The sequence below is a fragment of the Lampetra planeri genome, chromosome 12 (genome assembly GCF_965212315.1).
Source record: "Lampetra planeri chromosome 12, kcLamPlan1.2.h2, whole genome shotgun sequence".
Lineage (NCBI taxonomy): Eukaryota > Metazoa > Chordata > Hyperoartia > Petromyzontiformes > Petromyzontidae > Lampetra > Lampetra planeri.
The window spans coordinates 532,425-551,110 of NC_136118.1; the positions used below are offsets into that span (position 1 = coordinate 532,425).

Here is an 18,686-nt window from a genome sequence, read left to right on the forward strand (position 1 = left end):
AGGTGGCCAAATGCGTAAGGCGTTCGGGTATCGCTCGGTGCGCCTGCATGTTTCTCACAGTAACAAATTAACCGAGCGGGAATCAGAGCGTAGGCTGCAGTGCCAGCAGCTTCCACTCCAAAGGGGCAGCTATGCATGTCGGCCTTCCTCCCGCTTCTTGTCCGATTACCATGCGGTAAAACGAAGCTCACCTCACGCCAAGCACAACTTCCCTCACCCCACTGCCGACAGACGTTCTCTCTCAGCTCCCCCATCCCGCCCCCATTCCGTCTCCTGACCCTCACTCCCCCCCCCCTTTTCTTTCCCTCCCTCCTCCACCCTTATCCCATCTCTCCCCACCTACTACTCTCCCTCCCACTCACTCCCCAGGCCTTCACAGCAGCTCTCTCCCCTGCCCTGCTTAGATGCTGCTTTGACAAGGCTTGAAGTCTCTCTCATTTTTACATCAATACGTTTTGCACAAAGAGCCACCTTGGCCTGGCTGTGCAAGGGAGCTGTGGGTGGGGAGGGGCAGGAGAGGAGAGAACCTATTGGGAAAACCTACCGCATGACTTAATGACCTCATCTCTGTTACACCAGGGAATTGTACATATCTCGGCATTACCTGAGACTATTCCGTGTGCTGGATGTAGGTGAGCAAGTGTTGTTCCTCCTGCCCTTCCTGACCCCCAAAATGCTCTTTTCTTTCATTTTTGCCAATGCTATCCCAGCCTCCGCCCTCGTCTGCAGACGAGGCGGCAGCTGCCCCTAAGAAACCCATTTAACAATATGATCGTGAGACGCTGACCGGTTTCCCCCCAGCCGCTGCGTCCCCACTCATGTGCCGGGGGAATTTTGCAGTTAGGGACTCGGGGCTCGTCCATTAGCATTGTGACAGGCAATGGTGCTAGCGCCCCCCCCTGCCCACGAATCATAGAGTGCTGGAGCCTCAACCACCACACGATGGAGACAAGTGCATGCGAGGATTCCAAGACAAGGGTGCTCTCTGACACGAGCGGGGCCCCCCCCCCCGTCACGGACACGCGCGGGCCCCCCCCCCCCCGTCACGGACACGCGCGGGCCCCCCCCCCCGTCACGGACACGCGCGGGGCCCCCCCCCGCCACGGACACGCGCGGGCCCCCCCCCCCCCCGTCACGGACACGCGCGGGCCCCCCCCCCCCGTCACGGACACGCGCGGGCCCCCCCCCCCCCCCGTCACGGACACGCGCGGGCCCCCCCCCCCCCGTCACGGACACGCGCGGGCCCCCCCCCCCCCCGTCACGGACACGCGCGGGCCCCCCCCCCCCCGTCACGGACACGCGCGGGGCCCCCCCCCCGTCACGGACACGCGCGGGCCCCCCCCCCCCCGCCACGGACACGCGCGGAGACTGTTACAGAGATAACCCTGACACACGGAGGAGTGTGCGTCTCGGCCAATCTCAGTTCACGACTGGATGAAAGACTGCCCAATGCCCCACATAACTGCAGCCTATTTGTGTAGGCCTCAATTCCATCTCCCCTTTCGTGGGCCTCACTCTAGCTCCCTGCTGCTTAATGATAACAATAAATACGAAGTAAAGTTTGAAGAGTATGAGAAAACTCAAAACGTGACGCTGATTTATTTTTGCAGAGCTCAATATTGACGGAGTAGTTCATTCTCGCACACGCAGCACGACAGTATGCTAATACTCCATTTTATGACGCACAAAGCAGGCTAGGAGGAGAAAAGTGGGGCAGAGCTTCCAGAGTAAAGCGAACATGGAGCCGCCGCCGCCGCCGCTCTAATAAGCGCGGCTCTGAGCCGATCCCTGGAGAGGGGCTCCGTTACAGAGCTGGCAGCAAAACCGCTTCCTGCACAGCCCCCCACTTCCCCGTTCCTCCCCCTCATCCCCCTTCACCTCCCCCCCCCCCAGCTTGCCCTGGGCCACGCAGTTCCACTGGCGCGCCACGATGCACGGCGAGGCACAAGGACCCGAGGTTCAAGTGGGAATGCAGCCACCCCCAGGGTGTCACGCGGCACACGGCAGGGACCACGAGTTGGATTTTGATCGGAGAACCATGTGAACGTGGTGTGTAAGCGGAAGAGGGGCTTGCAGGTGTAGAACGATAATTTGAATGAAGACGGATTGGAGAGATAATGAGCAGCGGTCACAAGAGCGGGATGTCGCGCTCTTAAATACAACGTGAACATGTTGAGTTAGAGATCGCGCCTGGAGAACGTCGAGATCTTCAATGGAGATGAGAGTGGCGGTACTGAGTAGGGGGGGGGGGGCAGAGATCAAGGGTGGAGAAGCCGATGCGAGGTTCACTGTCAATGGGGGAGGACGCTGAGAGGTGTATAGCCAATAAGGGGGGGCCCAGCTCCTGGTCACACAAGCCCCCCCCCCCCCACGTATTTATCACGAACATCCAAAGCTTGTGTAACGGGGCGCTTAAGGACGAGTGTGTAAATCAAGATTCACAGCAACAAAAAGGCACAACGCCACTGTACACTTGCACTGTACAGAACAAGAGGAACCTCAGACCGCATTCGCCTCTATTATTGGCGCCAAAGCCTCCACCCACTTAGGACGACACAAAAACAAAACACTCAGCTCGCGTTTTGTTGACGACACAGAGGTCGCGTGTCCACCAACACGAGTCCGAAGCTTCGCAAACACAAAGTGCGACATTAGCGGCACTGCCCATGGAGCCACGAGACTGCGGAGGAGGAGCACCGGTGATTTTAAAGTACAGTGCATCTCTACACTAATTACACGGCTCCATACGAGTGTGGGAGTCTGGGACACGGCCCTGGTGTGCATATCCGACAGAAGAGGGGTGAGGAGACACGGGTCGCATATTCCTTCAGGGATCTCACAGCATCCGACAGTATTTCACAGGAATGTCACTACATCTCTCAGTAGCCTGCCATGAATCTCTCTCAGCATCTCACGGAGGAATCTCTCCGCACCCAACATGAATCTCAGCACCTCGCAGAAACATTTGAGAATCTCACAGCAGCAGCAGCACCTCCTCGTGTGTGCGTGACCTCCCCACGGTCCCTTTGCGGCGAGGCGGGGGGGGGTCGTGACCGGTAACCACGGTGACCCCCGCTCTGCGTGGAGTCCCCATCCCGGTCCCCCCGCTCCTCCTGCACCCATAGCGACCGCGCGTTCACGTCCCCCCCCCCTCGTCCTCCTCATCCCCACACACAACAACACCCCCCCACCACCGTCTGGTCTGCTACGGCCGTTAACGGTGCCGTGGCACGATTCGCAAGAGGCAGGTCACTGTGTGCCGACAGTGCCGCCGCCGCCGCCGCAGTGTCGGATGAGAATTTAAATAAACGCGCAATCCACGTCGGAGCATGGCTGCCTTGCGGCGCGGGCGGAACGCAACTCGCATCAGTGCCTCCGCGCCTTCGTGGCTAAATAAAGGAATAGGGGAGCACGGGCGAACGAGGCGAGGAGCCGAGATTGGAGTGGGAGACGGCAGGGAGACAGCAGGAAGGCGGGAAGGAGACGGGACAAGGGAGCCGTGGAGGAACGAGATAAGAGAGCGCGGGAGAGCAGGAGCCATGGGGGGAGGGGGGGGGATAGCGGCCGAGAGGCGGCGGCGATGTCGTGCAGGAGCCCCGGGGGGTGCGGAGATCGCCTACCTGCCGAGAAGGCGCCTCGGCCCGGAATGTGCGGGCTGCCCATGTCCCGTGGCGGCGCTCCCGCTATCTCCCTTCCCCGCGAACCCCGCGCCGCCCGAGCCCGGCGGCGCTGCCGCAATAATCAATCTCCCGCGTCTCCTCCTCGCGCCTCCCTCCGACGGGGGAGACGGCGGCGGCGGCCGGGGGCTACGAAGGCTGCGGCGCTCGCTCGAGGTTGTCTTGCGGCGTGGCGCTACTCCCTCGCCGCGCGGCGAAGAAGAGAAGACATCGCCCACGGCTCCCTCCGAAGAAAACGAATCCCGAGTGCGCGCACGGCGCTGTCGGGGACGCGGAGCGGCGCAGACAAAGGCGACGAGCGGCGGCGGCAGCGACGGCCTAGGCCAACCCAGCCCAGAGCATGGAGGAAAGGCAGGCGGGGGGAGGGGCGGGCCAGGCGGGGGGAGGGGCGGGGCTAGGCGGGGTATGGGCGGGGCCAGGCGGGGGAGGGAGGGCGGGGCCAGACGTCGCTGCCCGTAACCAATCCGGACGCGTTACGAGGCGGGGCGAGGCGAACTCGGGGGCGTGGTCACGTGAGGAGGCGGGCGGGGGGCAGAGTCACGTGTGCCCAGTCCGGTGGTGCGGGTTAAGGGGGGTGGGGCCACCAGAGATGAAAACGCATGCGGAACGGGGCGGAGCCTAAAGGAGGCGAGCGGCGATTGGTTGAGACGCGCGGATGGGGCGGAACGATATTATTTGACGTCAGCGGCTCCGCTCAAGGGGGAGGAGGGAGGGAAGGAAGGCGGCGGTGGCACTGGGAAGAGGAGGAGCTGCGTCATGGAAACCAGGTCACTTGATGAAGATAGGAAACTCAAGGGGGCCTTCTCTGTGAAATGACCAAATCCATCCACACGCCAGGGGGCTACGCGCCGGTGCACTTGCTAGCCCTCGAATTCCTCCGAGACGCACCAGACGCGTCAACCGACCCCAGTGTCGGGTAAGCTGCTGCTACGAACATCTCTGTGGCCCACAAGGACCAATACAAATGGGGACACCACCAGGATGCAGAGGGGCACCATTTGGTACCATGGTGGGGCGATGGCGCACCACGTGCAGGCAGTGGGGTGGCAGAGGCTGTAAAACAAAGGGGTTTATGTTGAGACCCAGGGAGAACCGTGGCCTGAAACCACACCGAACGCCAGTGCCAACTCAAACCTGAGCCCGTTTCTCTCAGCTGCCTGCGGCGATTTCCAAGAAGTTTATATTCCGAGGACCTGGCCAAAAAGGCGTGGAAATTACAATAAATAGAAAAAAATGCAGGGAATAGAGAAGTGGCGCACAGGACGACTGGGGAGAGTACAGGATGGCCCATAATGTAGCCATCAATTCCATCTCGGAGGCTCTGAGCACCTTTACAGGGCCATGGCACTATTGGGCCTTGCATACATGAATACATGGAATCTTGGGGCCATGAAGCCATGGCTTTAGGTTCACGGCGCCTATGAATCGGGGGACAATGGTCTCGCGGAGCCATGGCATGAAGCCGCTGGACCAATGTAGTAATGGGAGTCATGGGACCGTGGGGCCATAGGGGGGCTGTGCAACAACACCTGCTCCAAACCCGCGCCGGCGAGTGAAGGCACGCAGCACCGCCCGCCCCAGGCGCCCGCGAGCATAATGCACGGATTGTCATGACTTAAACCAGCGGCACGTCCGAACGCGCCCTACCGCCTGGCCCACACTGCCACCGCTTGTTTCACTGCCGGCACAAGGAGGTTTTTTGGTTCAAATTGTTATTTTTCATTTCTATATTTTAATTATTTAAACAGAGCCGGCTGCTAGCGTGGCAAGATGGCAAATGACAGTTATTTCTGCGTCTGTCGTGAAGAGGTCATGTGCAGCGCAACACCGTACTGTGGAGGAATCCAATGTTGTCCGGGTGCTGCTTGGGGAGGAATCCTGGGGAACAGGTTCTGGGAGTGGGGTGAGTTTTCTTGCCCCCAAGACTCCCTCTGCTACCACCAGCATTATTACATCCACCACCTCTACCACTTATCTCATCTACCCCCACCACATTAACGCCTACCATCACCTTCACTGCCTCCATGGGGAGCACAGACTCATGGGGAGATACGCATCGATAATGCCCAGGTGTTTAAGCCTCTCCACCCAGAACCTAACCCTCATCATCTCCCAAGTTCCCCCGTTGGCCGGTTAAATAAATACGAAACGTCCCAGTGTTGCGCTAAAATAAACAACACGTGTAATGCCAATAACAAGAGAAAAAAAAACATGCTTCACGAATGAACACGTGAAAGTGTGGGTGAAAACGCAAGAAGGGCGGATCATAAACAGGTTTCATGGCCCTAGGTGTCACACTGACACTCGGCTGGCTCCATTGCCCCGGGGCAACAGCAGTAGCTCTGAGGCCATTAATGTTTAATTCCGCTGCGCCCCAAACCCCTTCGCCCCCACCACCTCCACGAACACCAACCCTACACACCAGCGTCAACAACTGGTGCTCCCCTGCCCACGGCAACGTGCGACGCGGGTAACATAAACAACAGTAGCATCAGCCTCACACTCCACTAATAACACCGACAACACCGAATTGAGATAAATAACGCCAGCGACAAGATCAGTAACAACAGCACATACCAGAGAAACCACCAACACCCGCTGAAACTGGTGCCAGCAGCAACAGTAATATCAGCCGCATAAACCACATTAGTAGCAATAACAAAAACACTCGCAACATAAATAAAAGCAACAACAGCACCACTCTGCCCGTGAATACAGCCAGCCCCTTGCACACGACTGCGAGATTGTTAAAGTTTCCTGCCACCTTTGCCTCCGTGTGCCGGTGCTGTGAGGAAACGAAATCCACCACCAACACCACAGTTGGGATCCCGTAACGAGGTCACCCAGACAGACCCCCTGGGCAAATCACTCTAAACCCTGATGCATGACCCCTGCAATAATCCATTTGATAAATATTGTACCAAGACTCTTTCGGTAAAGTCACGCAGATAGAAAATTAATAGATCACGACGTTTCGACCGCAACACAAGCAACCGTCATCAGTGATCTATTAATTTTCTACCTACGTGACTTTACCGAAAGAACCAAAGAGTATGGATTCCTGCAGTCACGAAAGCTTCAAATCAAGATTGTACCGACACATCTATAGCCCCACCCTAGAGCCGGCCCAAAGACAGAATTAGGGGTTGCAGACTGCGAAAGACTCAGTAACAATCCGCTGGCTTAGGCCCAAAATAAATACCCAGAAATTCCGCCTCCTTCCCATATCTATCCCTCTACATAAACAAGTACTGTACTACACATCCCATCAACTGCACGGCCTTCGTGGGTGCATTTGTCTGCAGCATTGGTTCAACACAAGCTGTGGACCGGTTGTGCCAACGTCTCATCGGCAGTCAACATTGCTTGAACAAATGCTGCAGGCGACCCGCCTGGTGTTTATAGGCAAGGACCCTAGGGCTCTTGAGATTATGGGTCCTGGTTCAACGCAAAACTCCGATACACAACAATCATTGGCGTCATTGGGGGGAAATGTGAGTCACAACATGAATCAACAGCTGCTCTACAGCTGCTGTGGCACTCACGATTTTGAGTCAATTCCGCCAAAAAAACCTGGGGGTTGATGGGGCTCCCTGCCGTTTATAGAGGGGACACCGCTTGTGTCCTTAAACACGAAGCAATGTTAAACCTTGCACGCTGCTGCGGGGACCCAAACGCTACACGCACGTGTACACACGGATCCACGTGTGTGTAGGTTGGGGAAGCTGGGAGAGAGAGACACCACGGCCTGTACTCTACCCCCCGCCCTTCTGTTAGACAGCGGCCGCCTCTGGGCAGCAGCAATTTCAGAAATGTTCGGCGCGGGCGGAGTGAAGCCCCGGAGCAGCCTCACGACGGCGGGCACGGGCCGCCCTTGTGCGCGAACCCGGCGATTACAGAGCAGCTGGGCCGACATCCCCCCCCCTGCTCATCCTCCTCCTCCATTATCCGCGCTACTGAGCGGGTGGAGGGGAGACGAGGAGGGGAGAGGAGGCGGCGCGGGGACCCCCCCCCACCTCCACCCCGCTCCGCCATTTTGTCATTACTGCACAATGGCTGCGGAGAGGCGCGAGGTGCACGCGCAGGGGGAGAGAATCGTGCAGGCGGGGGGGGGGGGTGCCGAGGGGGGGGGGGTGCCGAGGGGGGGGGGGGTGCCGAGGGGGGGGGGGTGCCGAGGGGGGGGGGTGCCGAGGGGGGGGGGTGCCGAGGGGGGGGGGGTGCCGAGGGGGGGGGGTGCCGAGGGGGGGGGGGTGCCGAGGGGGGGGGGGTGCCGAGGGGGGGGTGCCGAGGGGGGGGGTGCCGAGGGGGGGGGGTGCCGAGGGGGGGGGGGGGGGAGCCGAGGGGGGGGGGGAGCCGAGGGGGGGGGGGGAGCCGAGGGGGGGGGGGCCCGAGGGGGGGAGCCGAGGGGGGGGAGCCGAGGGGGGGGGGTGCCGAGGGGGGGGGGGGGAGCCGAGGGGGGGGGAGCCGAGGGGGGGGCCGAGGGGGGGGGAGCCGAGGGGGGGGGAGCCGAGGGGGGGGGGGCCGAGGGGGGGGGGGTGCCGAGGGGGGGGGGGTGCCGAGGGGGGGGGGGTGCCGAGGGGGGGGGGGAGCCGAGGGGGGGGCCGAGGGGGGGGGGGCCGAGGGGGGGGGGCCGAGGGGGGGGGAGCCGAGGGGGGGGGGAGCCGAGGGGGGGAGCCGGGGGGGGGGAGCCGAGGGGGGAGCCGGGGGGGGAGCCGAGGGGGGGGGGAGCCGAGGGGGGGGGGTGCCGAGGGGGGGGGGGGAGCCGAGGGGGGGCGGAGCCGAGGGGGGGGGAGCCGAGGGGGGGGGGGGCGAGGGGGGGGAGCCGAGGGGGGGGGGGAGCCGAGGGGGGGGGGCGCCGATGGGGGGGGGGGCGCCGATGGGGGGGGGGGGAGCCGAGGGGGGGGCGCCGATGGGGAGGGGGACGAGGGGGGGGAGCCGAGGGGGGGGAGCCGATGGGGGGGGGCGCCGATGGGGGGGGGGGAAGCCGAGGGGGGAGGGCCGAGGGGGGGAGCCGGGGGGGGGGGAGCCGAGGGGGGGGGGGAGCCGAGGGGGGGGGGAGCCGAGGGGGGGGGGGAGCCGAGGGGGGGGGGGGGGGAGCCGAGGGGGGGGGGGAGATGGGGGGGGGGAGATGGGGGAGCCGAGGGGGGGGGAAGCCGAGGGGGGGGGGGAGATGGGGGAGCTAAGGGGGGGGGGGGGAGCCGAGGGGGGAGGGATGCTGAAGGGGGGGGGGGGAGCAGTGGGAACTGGAGAGAGGGCCCAGCGTAGCGGAGGATTCGAGGACAAGTGAAGGGAAACCCAAGGGTGCTGCGAGGAATGTGAGTGAGGGAGTTACAATTGAGTCATTTTTTGCTGTTGTCAAATTTGCTCTATGCCAGGGGGAACACAATGGCCAACGTCCTTACGAATGACGTCAGCGGATTTTAACAGCCAGAATGCACCCGCAGTCTTAACCAGGGCGTCCTGCTGGGTTGGAACTACAAGAAGTTTGCAGCAAGCGAACGCGTCACCGCCCCCCATTGACATGTACCGGCAGTGACGGGGCTGCCTCATAGGTGTAAACAAGGGATGTTAACATTTTCCACCGACAGTGCGATGGACTTATTTGAATAATAATATGAAATTACGTGGACGGGTGCTTAAAATATATTTTGGGGGAATTCCCTTTAACACAGAGTTTGATGAGAAACTAATGGAACATTTCCTTAATGACTATAGTTACCCGACCACTGGACTTGCGTGGGACATTCAAATAAGGAATCAAAGTGACCTCTCATATCCTCTAACAAGTAGCACTCAACTAATTTGAGCAAAGGCAGAAATACAGTTTGTTGAAAAAAGAAAAGCACAAAGAAGAATACAGCTGCTATCCCATACACAAACGCGCAAGAGCTCAGCGATACTGTGTTTAATCACCACACTGCAGGTCACAACAAAACACCCAGTCACTTATTCACCCACTCAACCACCATAACTTGCAGGTCAAAATAGCACTCACCCACCCACCTACTAACTCACCTATTCACTCACGCACACTGTTTCACCACCACCGCAGGTCACAACACTTATCTTTCTGCTTCATCCCTCACACTGCTCCACTTTGGAAATCCCTCCAATGATAATTTTCACCAAACTTGATTCAATACACGTATCAATGCTCACCTATTCTAAATTTCAGAGTGCTGTTTGTGGCAGGCCGCTTCACGTTTTTGGGCCTGCGCCTCAGCAACCACGTTAAAAAGATTACCGAAAGGAATTGTGCTACGGTAGACCGTAACCACAGACAAGTGACGGACGCTTTAGGTTCTCAACGCGAGCATGGGCGGCACGAGATGGCAGGAGCTTGGCGAAGCCTCGATCTCAGTTGCTGCCTCGGGAGCTGAAGCCTCCCACGGCCACCTCATGAATTATGTAAGGGGCCGTGGTGTGTGCGTGAGACAATGAGGCTACAAAATTATATTGTCATTCACAATAACATTAACAATTTAGCTGAATTTTCTTTACTTTTATAAAAAAAAATATTACATCCAGTTCATCAGGATGCAAGCCGCTTTTCTCTCATTTGAGTCGTAATTGACGGCAGAAAGCTCCAGCATGGAAGTTGGCCCTAAAGATCCCTTTCATCAAGCTCGTTAAATACCTCCTCATATAATTACAGGCATCAGCGGAACAAGGTCCGGTTTCATAATGCGTGCTCATTTTTCCCCAAATTTTTTTTGTATTTCGTTCTAAAAATGTAAATGCCTGTTCAGCTGTCCACACAGGAAATCAACAACTGGTCTTGTGAGTCAGAGCCTTCACGGCAAAATCCAAGAAAAACCCACCACGCTTGACCCTATGGGTCCAAGGCAATGCAGCTTTCTGGCCCAACAAACCCTCAGGACCTCCAAGCTCACCACTCTCGATGATCTTGTGGGCTTCGTTAACCTCGATTAACACATGCACGCACCTCACTCGCAATATAGGTGTTTTAGGTGACAGCCAATTAGTAAGGTTTGTCACGTAAACAGAACATGCCAATTCATTACAAGTACAGCAGCACACCGGTGTGTTGGAGACCAAATCCAGGTCGGGTGGTGGCGGGTTTAACGACAATTATATTTAGGCGATCTAAGACAAAAAAACTGTATTATGGATATTGGTCGTGAAAGCCGACATGTTAAACTCACCCACCTCACTGCTTTCATCGGGACACCATAGGCATCAGCTTCTCGAAGGACTCGATAAAGCTCAGCACACTCTAATGGGCTCCAAAAGCCTCACCGCTCTTAAATACTTCAAAGGTGTCGCTCCTCCAATGTGCCACGCAGGCCTCACGCTTGACATGTAACAACTTTGCGACATGAAACCACTGTCACCCTTAAGAAAAAAAAACATAAGCTGTAATTCAGATAATCGAACATGAAAAAAGCAAATCTAATCAATCACACTGCCCGGAGCAGACCGCTCAAATAATACACACAAGGACCTGTAGGAAATCCAGGTGCTTGACGGGGCACAAGAGGGTGACACCAAGGAGGCCTCATCACTTGGGAGATAGCAACACACAACTCGGGGTGACGGTGGGGGGGGGGAGACGCGGGGCGTTTACTTGTCTCAGGAGTGAGCGTGCGGACGATTATAGGGGGCCCAGTCCTGCGGCTGAGCCGTGGAGACATGGAGACGCCCATGCCCTGGCCTTGACCCCCTCCGGACCCTGCCAGGTCCCCGGCAGCTCCCCCATCCCTCCGTTGGTGCCACACAGTTGAGTATCCTTCGTGGGCGCTGGGGTTGCTGATGGGAACAGCACCACTGGAGGGGGAGCCGCCCTGCACACCCTGTTGCACCGGGGCACCACGCTCGCGCTTCATCAGCTCCATGGGCAGCGTGTAGGTGGTGGTGTAGGCCGAGCGGCGCTGGCCCGGCACCACCGTACGCAGCGACGTGAGAGAGGCAGGCGTCGTTGGGTGAGGCGGGGCCTGCTCTGCCGGCCACGTGTACGTGGGAGTCTCGAGCAGCTGCTGCGACGGGGCGCTGGAGGGGCGGCGGGCCAAGCCTTGCGGCAGCCCTGCCGCAAGAATAAGCTGCTGCTGGTACTGCTGTTGCTGGTAGTGGTGCTGCATCTGATTGTACTGCGCTTGCTGAGTGTTCATGGTGTTCAACAACGACGCGGTTGGCGTTGCCGCTGCCATGCCCGGGTTGACGAGGCCCGCGTTGGGATTCCCAGGCGGCTGGTTCAGGACCTGCGATGGTGCACCGCCCATCTGCGTGTTTACGTTCAGCTGGGCCCCGGCGAACCCCGGCCCCCCGAGGCCGCTCCTCTCGAAGTCGGCGCGGGATGGGAAACTCGCAGACCTCGCCCGGGGGCGCATCGACTCCTGCTCCACGCGCAGGCGGCGCACGAGGCGAGACAGGGCTCGGGCCTGGCCCAGGTTGGGTGCCACATCACGGAGGTCGAGTTCCTCCATGGTGGAGAGGAGTGGCACCGACACGAACCCGCGTCGCACAAGCGCCTCCACCGTCTCCTCTGACACACCCTCCGAACGCAGCGTCAGCACCAGCTCCCGCGCCGCATCCGCAGAATACTTTGGGGAGACGCGGTAGTCCGGCTCCACGTGACCTCGGGGAGTAGCAGGGACCGCGTCGGCCACCATGCCGGTGTTCAACACAGAGGACAGCATCGCCCGCTCGCCCGGGAAGGCGGACGCCAGCTCCTGCTCGTACGCAGCATTGTGAAGCGCTGTTGCGGCCCTGGCCTCCAGGTTTTGTTGGTGGAGAGCCATGGCTCTCATGTCCATCCTCGAGGGGTTTCCCGCAGCCGTGGGGTTGAGCCCCATGTTGGGCTGGCCGGAGGTCGTGCCTGGCTGGCGAGCGTGCAGAGCGGCCGGCTCGGCGGTGCGGTGCTGCTCCACAGCGTAATCACCGTAGCCACGTTGCGCAGCCGCCGCCATCGTCGGGTCCGCACGCCCGTGGTGGTTGGACGAGAGCAGCACTGGCTCGGCCTGCTCCCCTCCCAGACTCCGATGGGGGTGACGCAGGGGATGGTCAGAGGGGCCGAGCATTGCCCCATGAGACGGGTGGTCTGTAGCATAGCGGGATGGCGAGAGGTCCCTTGCACGCGATGCCATCTTCTCGGCCTCCGACGGAGTCAGGTCCGCATAGCGGGGGCTTCTCGGGCCCATCGTGGCCGTGAGGGCCAGATTGCCCGGCGTGCCCTCCTGGGGCCTCCGACCCTGTGCTGCGTCCCTCCTTGACACGTGGCCCGCCATCTCTCTCGCTGCGTCGTCCGACCCAGACTGGAAGTATGCGTCCTGTGGCCCCACACTCCTGCGCATGGCCTCGGGGTACTGCGGGCCCTGCATGCCGTCACGATAGCCATTTCCCGGGTACTGCCGAACATCTGCCGGTGCCGGGGCACTAACCCTGGTATTGCCATGGTAGGCATTGTTGCCATCGCCCGGGTAAGAGTGTGCGCCTGGCCGATTGGACTGGTACTGACCGACGTCGCCGGCGAAGCGGGGGTCTGGCTGACCGCTGCTCGCGTACTGTCGATCACCGTGGTAAACGGCCTCTCCCGGGATGTTCTGTCGCCCGTCCACGTATGCACTGTCGGCGACGTAACGCGGGTCAATGAAGGGCCCTCCCCTCGGCCTCACCGAGCTCTGGTGGCCGGGTGGCTGATGCTGAAGTTGGGTGGAGTATGCGGCGATCGCCTGCTGCTGATGCTGCTGCTGCTGTTGCTGCTGCTGCATTGGCGGCCGAGCCACTTCCCTTGGCGGCTCGCCCTGGTAGCGTAGTGCCTCATAGCCGTAGGTGATGGAGTTACGGCGGCCCCTCCGCCGGGGGTCGTCGAACATGGGCTCCGCGTCCCAGCGCTCCTCCGCCAGGCCCAGCGCGTCCCAGCTCTGGGACCGGCCGAGGTATTGCCGCTGAGCCACGGGAATCGACATCTCCTGACTTCGACTTGATACTCAACCAAACAGTGCAGGAAGTAGTGCTGTGGTGCCACCCCAGACCTGGAGGTTGCCGAAGCTCACCTGTGGCAGCTGTAGTTCACCTGTGCCGGCTGTCTTCGTGATCAAGAGTGGCTGCACGGATGCCGGCTCGCTCTGCGTCTTGCAGTGTTGTTTATATTTAAAGGACACCGGTTTCCACTTAAAGATTACTGCAACCACAGCCTCGAAGGGTTATATTAAATGGCTTTCAATGACAATGCTTTCACTAGTAACAGACTGAAATTAACAGCAAACGTTTATAACATTGGCACACTAGCAGTAGCGGTGCTGGGCTTGCAGTCGCTGGTGGCGGTGGCGAAGAGGGAGAAGCTTGTCACTTGGGAGCAGCGCCGGCTCCACTCTGCGTCGTTGCTCGGCAAATCGCTCACGCGGGTGAGCAGTCGAACGCTCGCTCTGTGTCTCCGTTGCCTTTAAGGGCCACACTGCTCGCACGGTGCCTGGCGTGTAATCACACCCGATTATCTCATGCGTCCTCCCTTTGGCGGTGAAAAAAACGAGCGCACACAACACCACTTGCGTCGCCCCACGCTCGTAGGATGAACCGTTAAATTATTAAAGCGCCTTCTCAGATGACGGTCTCATCGGAGGAGCAGAGTTTAGCGACTTTCCACGCCACGGCCGCCGGGGACCACCGGGACAGAACCGACGCTCACGTCGGGGGACGGCAGAGATTACCGACGATGGGAAGCGGAAAAAAATCCACAGTTGCACTCTCTGCAGCAGGTGGTTTCCAATTAAATACGATCGGCGACAGCCCGACACCAAAACACAGCAGCGCCGGTGCAGTGCACGAACAAGATAAAGGACGCGAACGCCGCAGCCAAGATCGGCAGGAAACCACACAGCCAGGATCAGCAGCCGGGCAGACCGCTAGGCAGAAGCAGCACACGAGAGGATCACTCGTACTTCCGTTTAGCAAAGCAGAGCGGCCCAGCGACAGCAGGTCACCTGACAGGCTTAGGTCCATCAGCATCAGCGAAATCCAAATCCCGTTCAACGTCACTCTAATCCAGCAATGAAAAATTAAAGCCCAGCGCAGCAAGACCTCCCCCTTCGCGACCCTCCCCCCTCCCCCGTGCGAGCACGCGGCTTCAGGTAACGTGCGGCGCGCATCTCGTTACTGGGGGGCCGGCCGCACCTGGGGGGCGTCGCTCGCTCCGGCGAACTCCAAAAGAGCTCGTCACCACCGACGCAACGTTTAGCGGCGGCGCCGTTTACGACGCAATGCCGATTACTGGCGCTCGACGCGGGCGACCGCGTGCGTCCAATCTGCTTACCCAGCTGCGGCGCAGGCAAATCCTTGGCGAGCGAGACGGTTTAATCCGAATCCCACTGTACCATGGCTTCACATGCTGAGCATAGTGGTGACACAGAGAATTTCAAATTTCAAATGAACGACTTGAAAGCAATTTTTAGGGGAATAGCGATGATTGCCTCTTGTGAAATGAAATGTGATAACCGCGGCCTTCCTTTCATGTCGCCTCTCCAAGCGCACTTACTACTACTTGCTCGACGGTAACGAGACCCTTTTTAATAACAATAATTCATTATTAACGAGGTGGACATAAAACTCCCGTGTGGCATCGGCAGGTCGTATGAGAGCCACCTCTCAGTGTGGATTGGTCATCCGAGCCGATCCACACTGCGCACCGCACCCTATCCACATAAAGTTACAATTGTCATCGAATCCCAAAAGTTACAATTGTCATCGAATCCCAAAAGTCACCAACACAACAATCCACACCGGGTCTTTATGCCACACCACCTGATTGAGAAACCTTCCTCCCGATCCCTGCACAATCCTAAATCAACAGTGAAATCCGATCCGCATTAAATATGGAGCTCTAATTTACACGTTCTACTCATCCGGATCCACACGAAATGCCAACAATAACCGAATCCAGATCCATAACGCTTGCCGTTTTGATTCCCAAATGACTCGTGGAAAGAGTCTGGATTTGTGCCGCTTGCCATTTTACAAGTAAAAAAAAGTTCCTTCCGAATTAATGTGTTGAAACGGCGCTTCAGTTAATGAGGCAGCATGGGTAAAATACAGCTGCTGCATCTCGTTAGGCCTTAAACACTATTTCACCAGTGGCAGCTTCATTTTCACCAAGCGCTGCGACGCCCACGCATGTTAACTAGCAGGGAATTCACGCTCTCTCTTTTAGGTATTGAAATGTTAAATTTTGGCGTCTGATAGAAAGTCTTAGGAGCCCTGGGACGCAGGGGAATCGCCCCGGGAGAGGCTCTAAGACTTTGCAAGGCCGCTAAGCGCAGCGGCAGGACCCCAAGCGGTCTCGGGAAATGAGAGCAGAGCCGGACAAATGGATGGGCCACTCACACACAGCATGCCCGAGGAGAAGTCTCAGGGGTCCCAGTTTTAAGGGTAACCCTCGTATTACCCGGTTGGGACAGACACAGCAACATCGCCCCTCAGAAACAGTGCTTAACAGATCCACATGGAGGAGTGTTGAAACAGTGAGACTTTCCTGAGTTAACAAACACTGCATATGCATGAATGTTGAACTTCTTTCGCACAGTACGTAGCCAACCGTGCTAATCGGAAGTGTGCATTCAGGATCGGCTCCTTCACGGGGAAAAGCAACAGATCCCAATCACCGCAGCCGTTGCATTTGATCTGGAAAGTGCATCCAGAGTAACCCCCCCTTCCCCAACTAGCCCCCCCACCCCCGGCACCCCCCACCCTCTCACCGCGGGTACGCAAAAGCTTGGTGCAGTGGTTAGCAGCAATCCACTGTCCCCGCGATCCGGATTAGAGCTCTGCTATTTATTGCACAGGGATTACGGCGCCAAAAAACACGTTTGCTCGTTCCACGGGTTCCATCCTGTGCACGTATGTGTGCAACGCGCGTGTGTGTTGCACGCACACGGTCCTTGGAGGATACTTTGTCAGCTCCCAGGACCCTTCCACCACCTCTCGGCTACCCCCTTTTACCCGCTCTCCCTCGAGACGGCCCACTCACCGCGTGCGCCGAATCGTCGGCAACCCTCGCCAACCAAGCGCGTCTCGGCGAGGATGGCGGCGCGGAGGGGTGACCACACAGGAGGACGTTACGCAAGCGCCGAGTCTAAACCTCTCACGCCGCGAGGTCCAAGTGCAACCCCAATCCGGCCGTGCGACGCCACACCTGGGGCGGTTGAGGATTACTGGCCAGCTCGCGGGACCGCGGCTAAATCTAAACGCAAATTAGTGTAGTTATCGAAATGCCCCCCCCCATCGCCGCCTCACAAGGGAAAAACACGAGTCCCACGGGCATTCATCTGCCTGGGGTACATTACCCTCGCTCCGCAAATTAAGGGGGGCTGCCCTGTCAAGGAGAAAGCCACCAAACACGCGATGGGGCACTGGACAGCCAAATGTGTTAACCACCAAAACAGGAAAACATTACACGTCCTCCACATAATGAAAATTAACAGGACATGTTTTACACATACCATCAGCCAAACGTTCTTCTGAGAGTACATAATTTCAGCAATAATGGTCCAATACAAACAAACTCTCAACATTCCGCATCTCATCAGGATAGACAGGTGCGGTCAACCAGGCAGGTGGAACATTTTATCGAACAGATGGGGTTTCATTTCAGCCGGGTCCGAGTCAGAAATCTTAAAAATATTTTTGTACCCGGCTACTTCAGCCTACCAGCAACCCAACATTTCTTGAGAAATTAAGTCCTGGGTGTGAGACCACATGAGCTGCCTGTGTCCATCACGAACGCAACTGTGGAACACGGGTGAATCTGCCGTGTCCCATGTCTGCGCCGCACGGCTCCAGCAGCTGTCCCGCATCAGGATGAACACAGTGCTACGTGCTGGCGAGTGCGGTTTCAACGTGGTCTCGCAGCGCCTCCGAGACCCCATTCCACACACGCGGTCCCCTTGCCCAAGTCATGCACAAAGTCAGAAAATTTAAAAGCTAAATATTTTCAAACTGGAACTAAATCCTGAATTTTACAAAAGCTCTGAGAAACCGGGACCTTTCTGAAATTGTAATTGTTCCGGCCTTACACAGACCCCATCAAACCCCGCATTTCCCATCCTACACACACCCCATCATCACCCCGCATGTCCCATCCTATACATTACACACACACCACCACCCCGCACGTCCCATCCTAGATGCCACACAAACCCCATCACCACCCTGCACATCCCATCCTACACGCTATACACTCCCCATCACCGCCCCATACATCGCATTCTACACACCACACACCCCCATCACCAACCCGTACATCACAACCTACACACCTCACACACCCCATCACCACCCCGCACGTCCCATCCTAGACGCTACAGACATCCCCACCATCTCACACGCAACACATCCCGTGCCACAGATTTAATGTAACATTTCACACGTGGGACGGACACACGGACGCGCGTGTGGAGGGAGTGCGGTCACCTTCACAGATTCTGTCGAGACGCTGGCGCTTCACTTTATGTTTGTCCATGAAGGCCGGGTGAGGCCAGGCACGGGGGTCACCAGGGGTCACCAGGTATCACTAGGGGTCAGCAGGGGTCGCCGAATCCGTGCTCCTCACAGTGATGGCGGGCCGAGACAACCCACGTCCAAAGCGTCGCAAAATCCTGCACAGAGAACACGAGAATGACTCACCAGCTAGGCCAGCGCCACCTAGCCTCACACAGCCAGCCTGGCACCAGCCCATATTCAACACAACACGCACACGTTCAACCACTAAGGTGGCTCTCATACGGACAGACTGGCCCCTGTCATGGAAATGTGGAATTTCACCACTGCAGGTGTTGGGCTTTAGTGTCACCGGAGATGGGGCGTGAACGGCATTGGTGCGCACCGCACGAGGCGGGCGCTAACCGTTTTGTAAATGCAGTCTATAAGTATTGTTAGTGTATGTATACAGTCTGTTCTCACGTAACGCAGTAGTTGTGTTTCTGAAGAACACCGCATTATGAGAAAGTTGCGTTATAATATGTAAAGCACAGTCTGCGATAACGCGTGAGTTGCGTATGC

At 58.3% G+C, this 18,686-nt stretch overlaps 1 protein-coding gene across 7 annotated transcripts in view; it reads right to left on the minus strand.

The window, feature by feature from the left end:
- Positions 1-18,686, minus strand: part of LOC144721471 (C-terminal-binding protein 1-like) — a 48,659-nt gene that overhangs the window by 20,239 nt on the left and 9,734 nt on the right. For 4 of the 7 annotated variants that reach the window (XM_078599099.1, XM_078599100.1, XM_078599102.1 and 1 more), the window contains exon 2: positions 18,099-18,283. In XM_078599099.1, coding sequence (XP_078455225.1) covers positions 18,099-18,147 — 49 coding nt within the window. In that variant the 5' untranslated portion in view covers positions 18,148-18,283. Of the gene's footprint in view, positions 1-3,620; positions 4,031-18,098; positions 18,284-18,686 lie in introns of those variants that run through there. The other 3 variants (XR_013585915.1, XR_013585914.1, XM_078599103.1) reach the window with 2 other exon arrangements.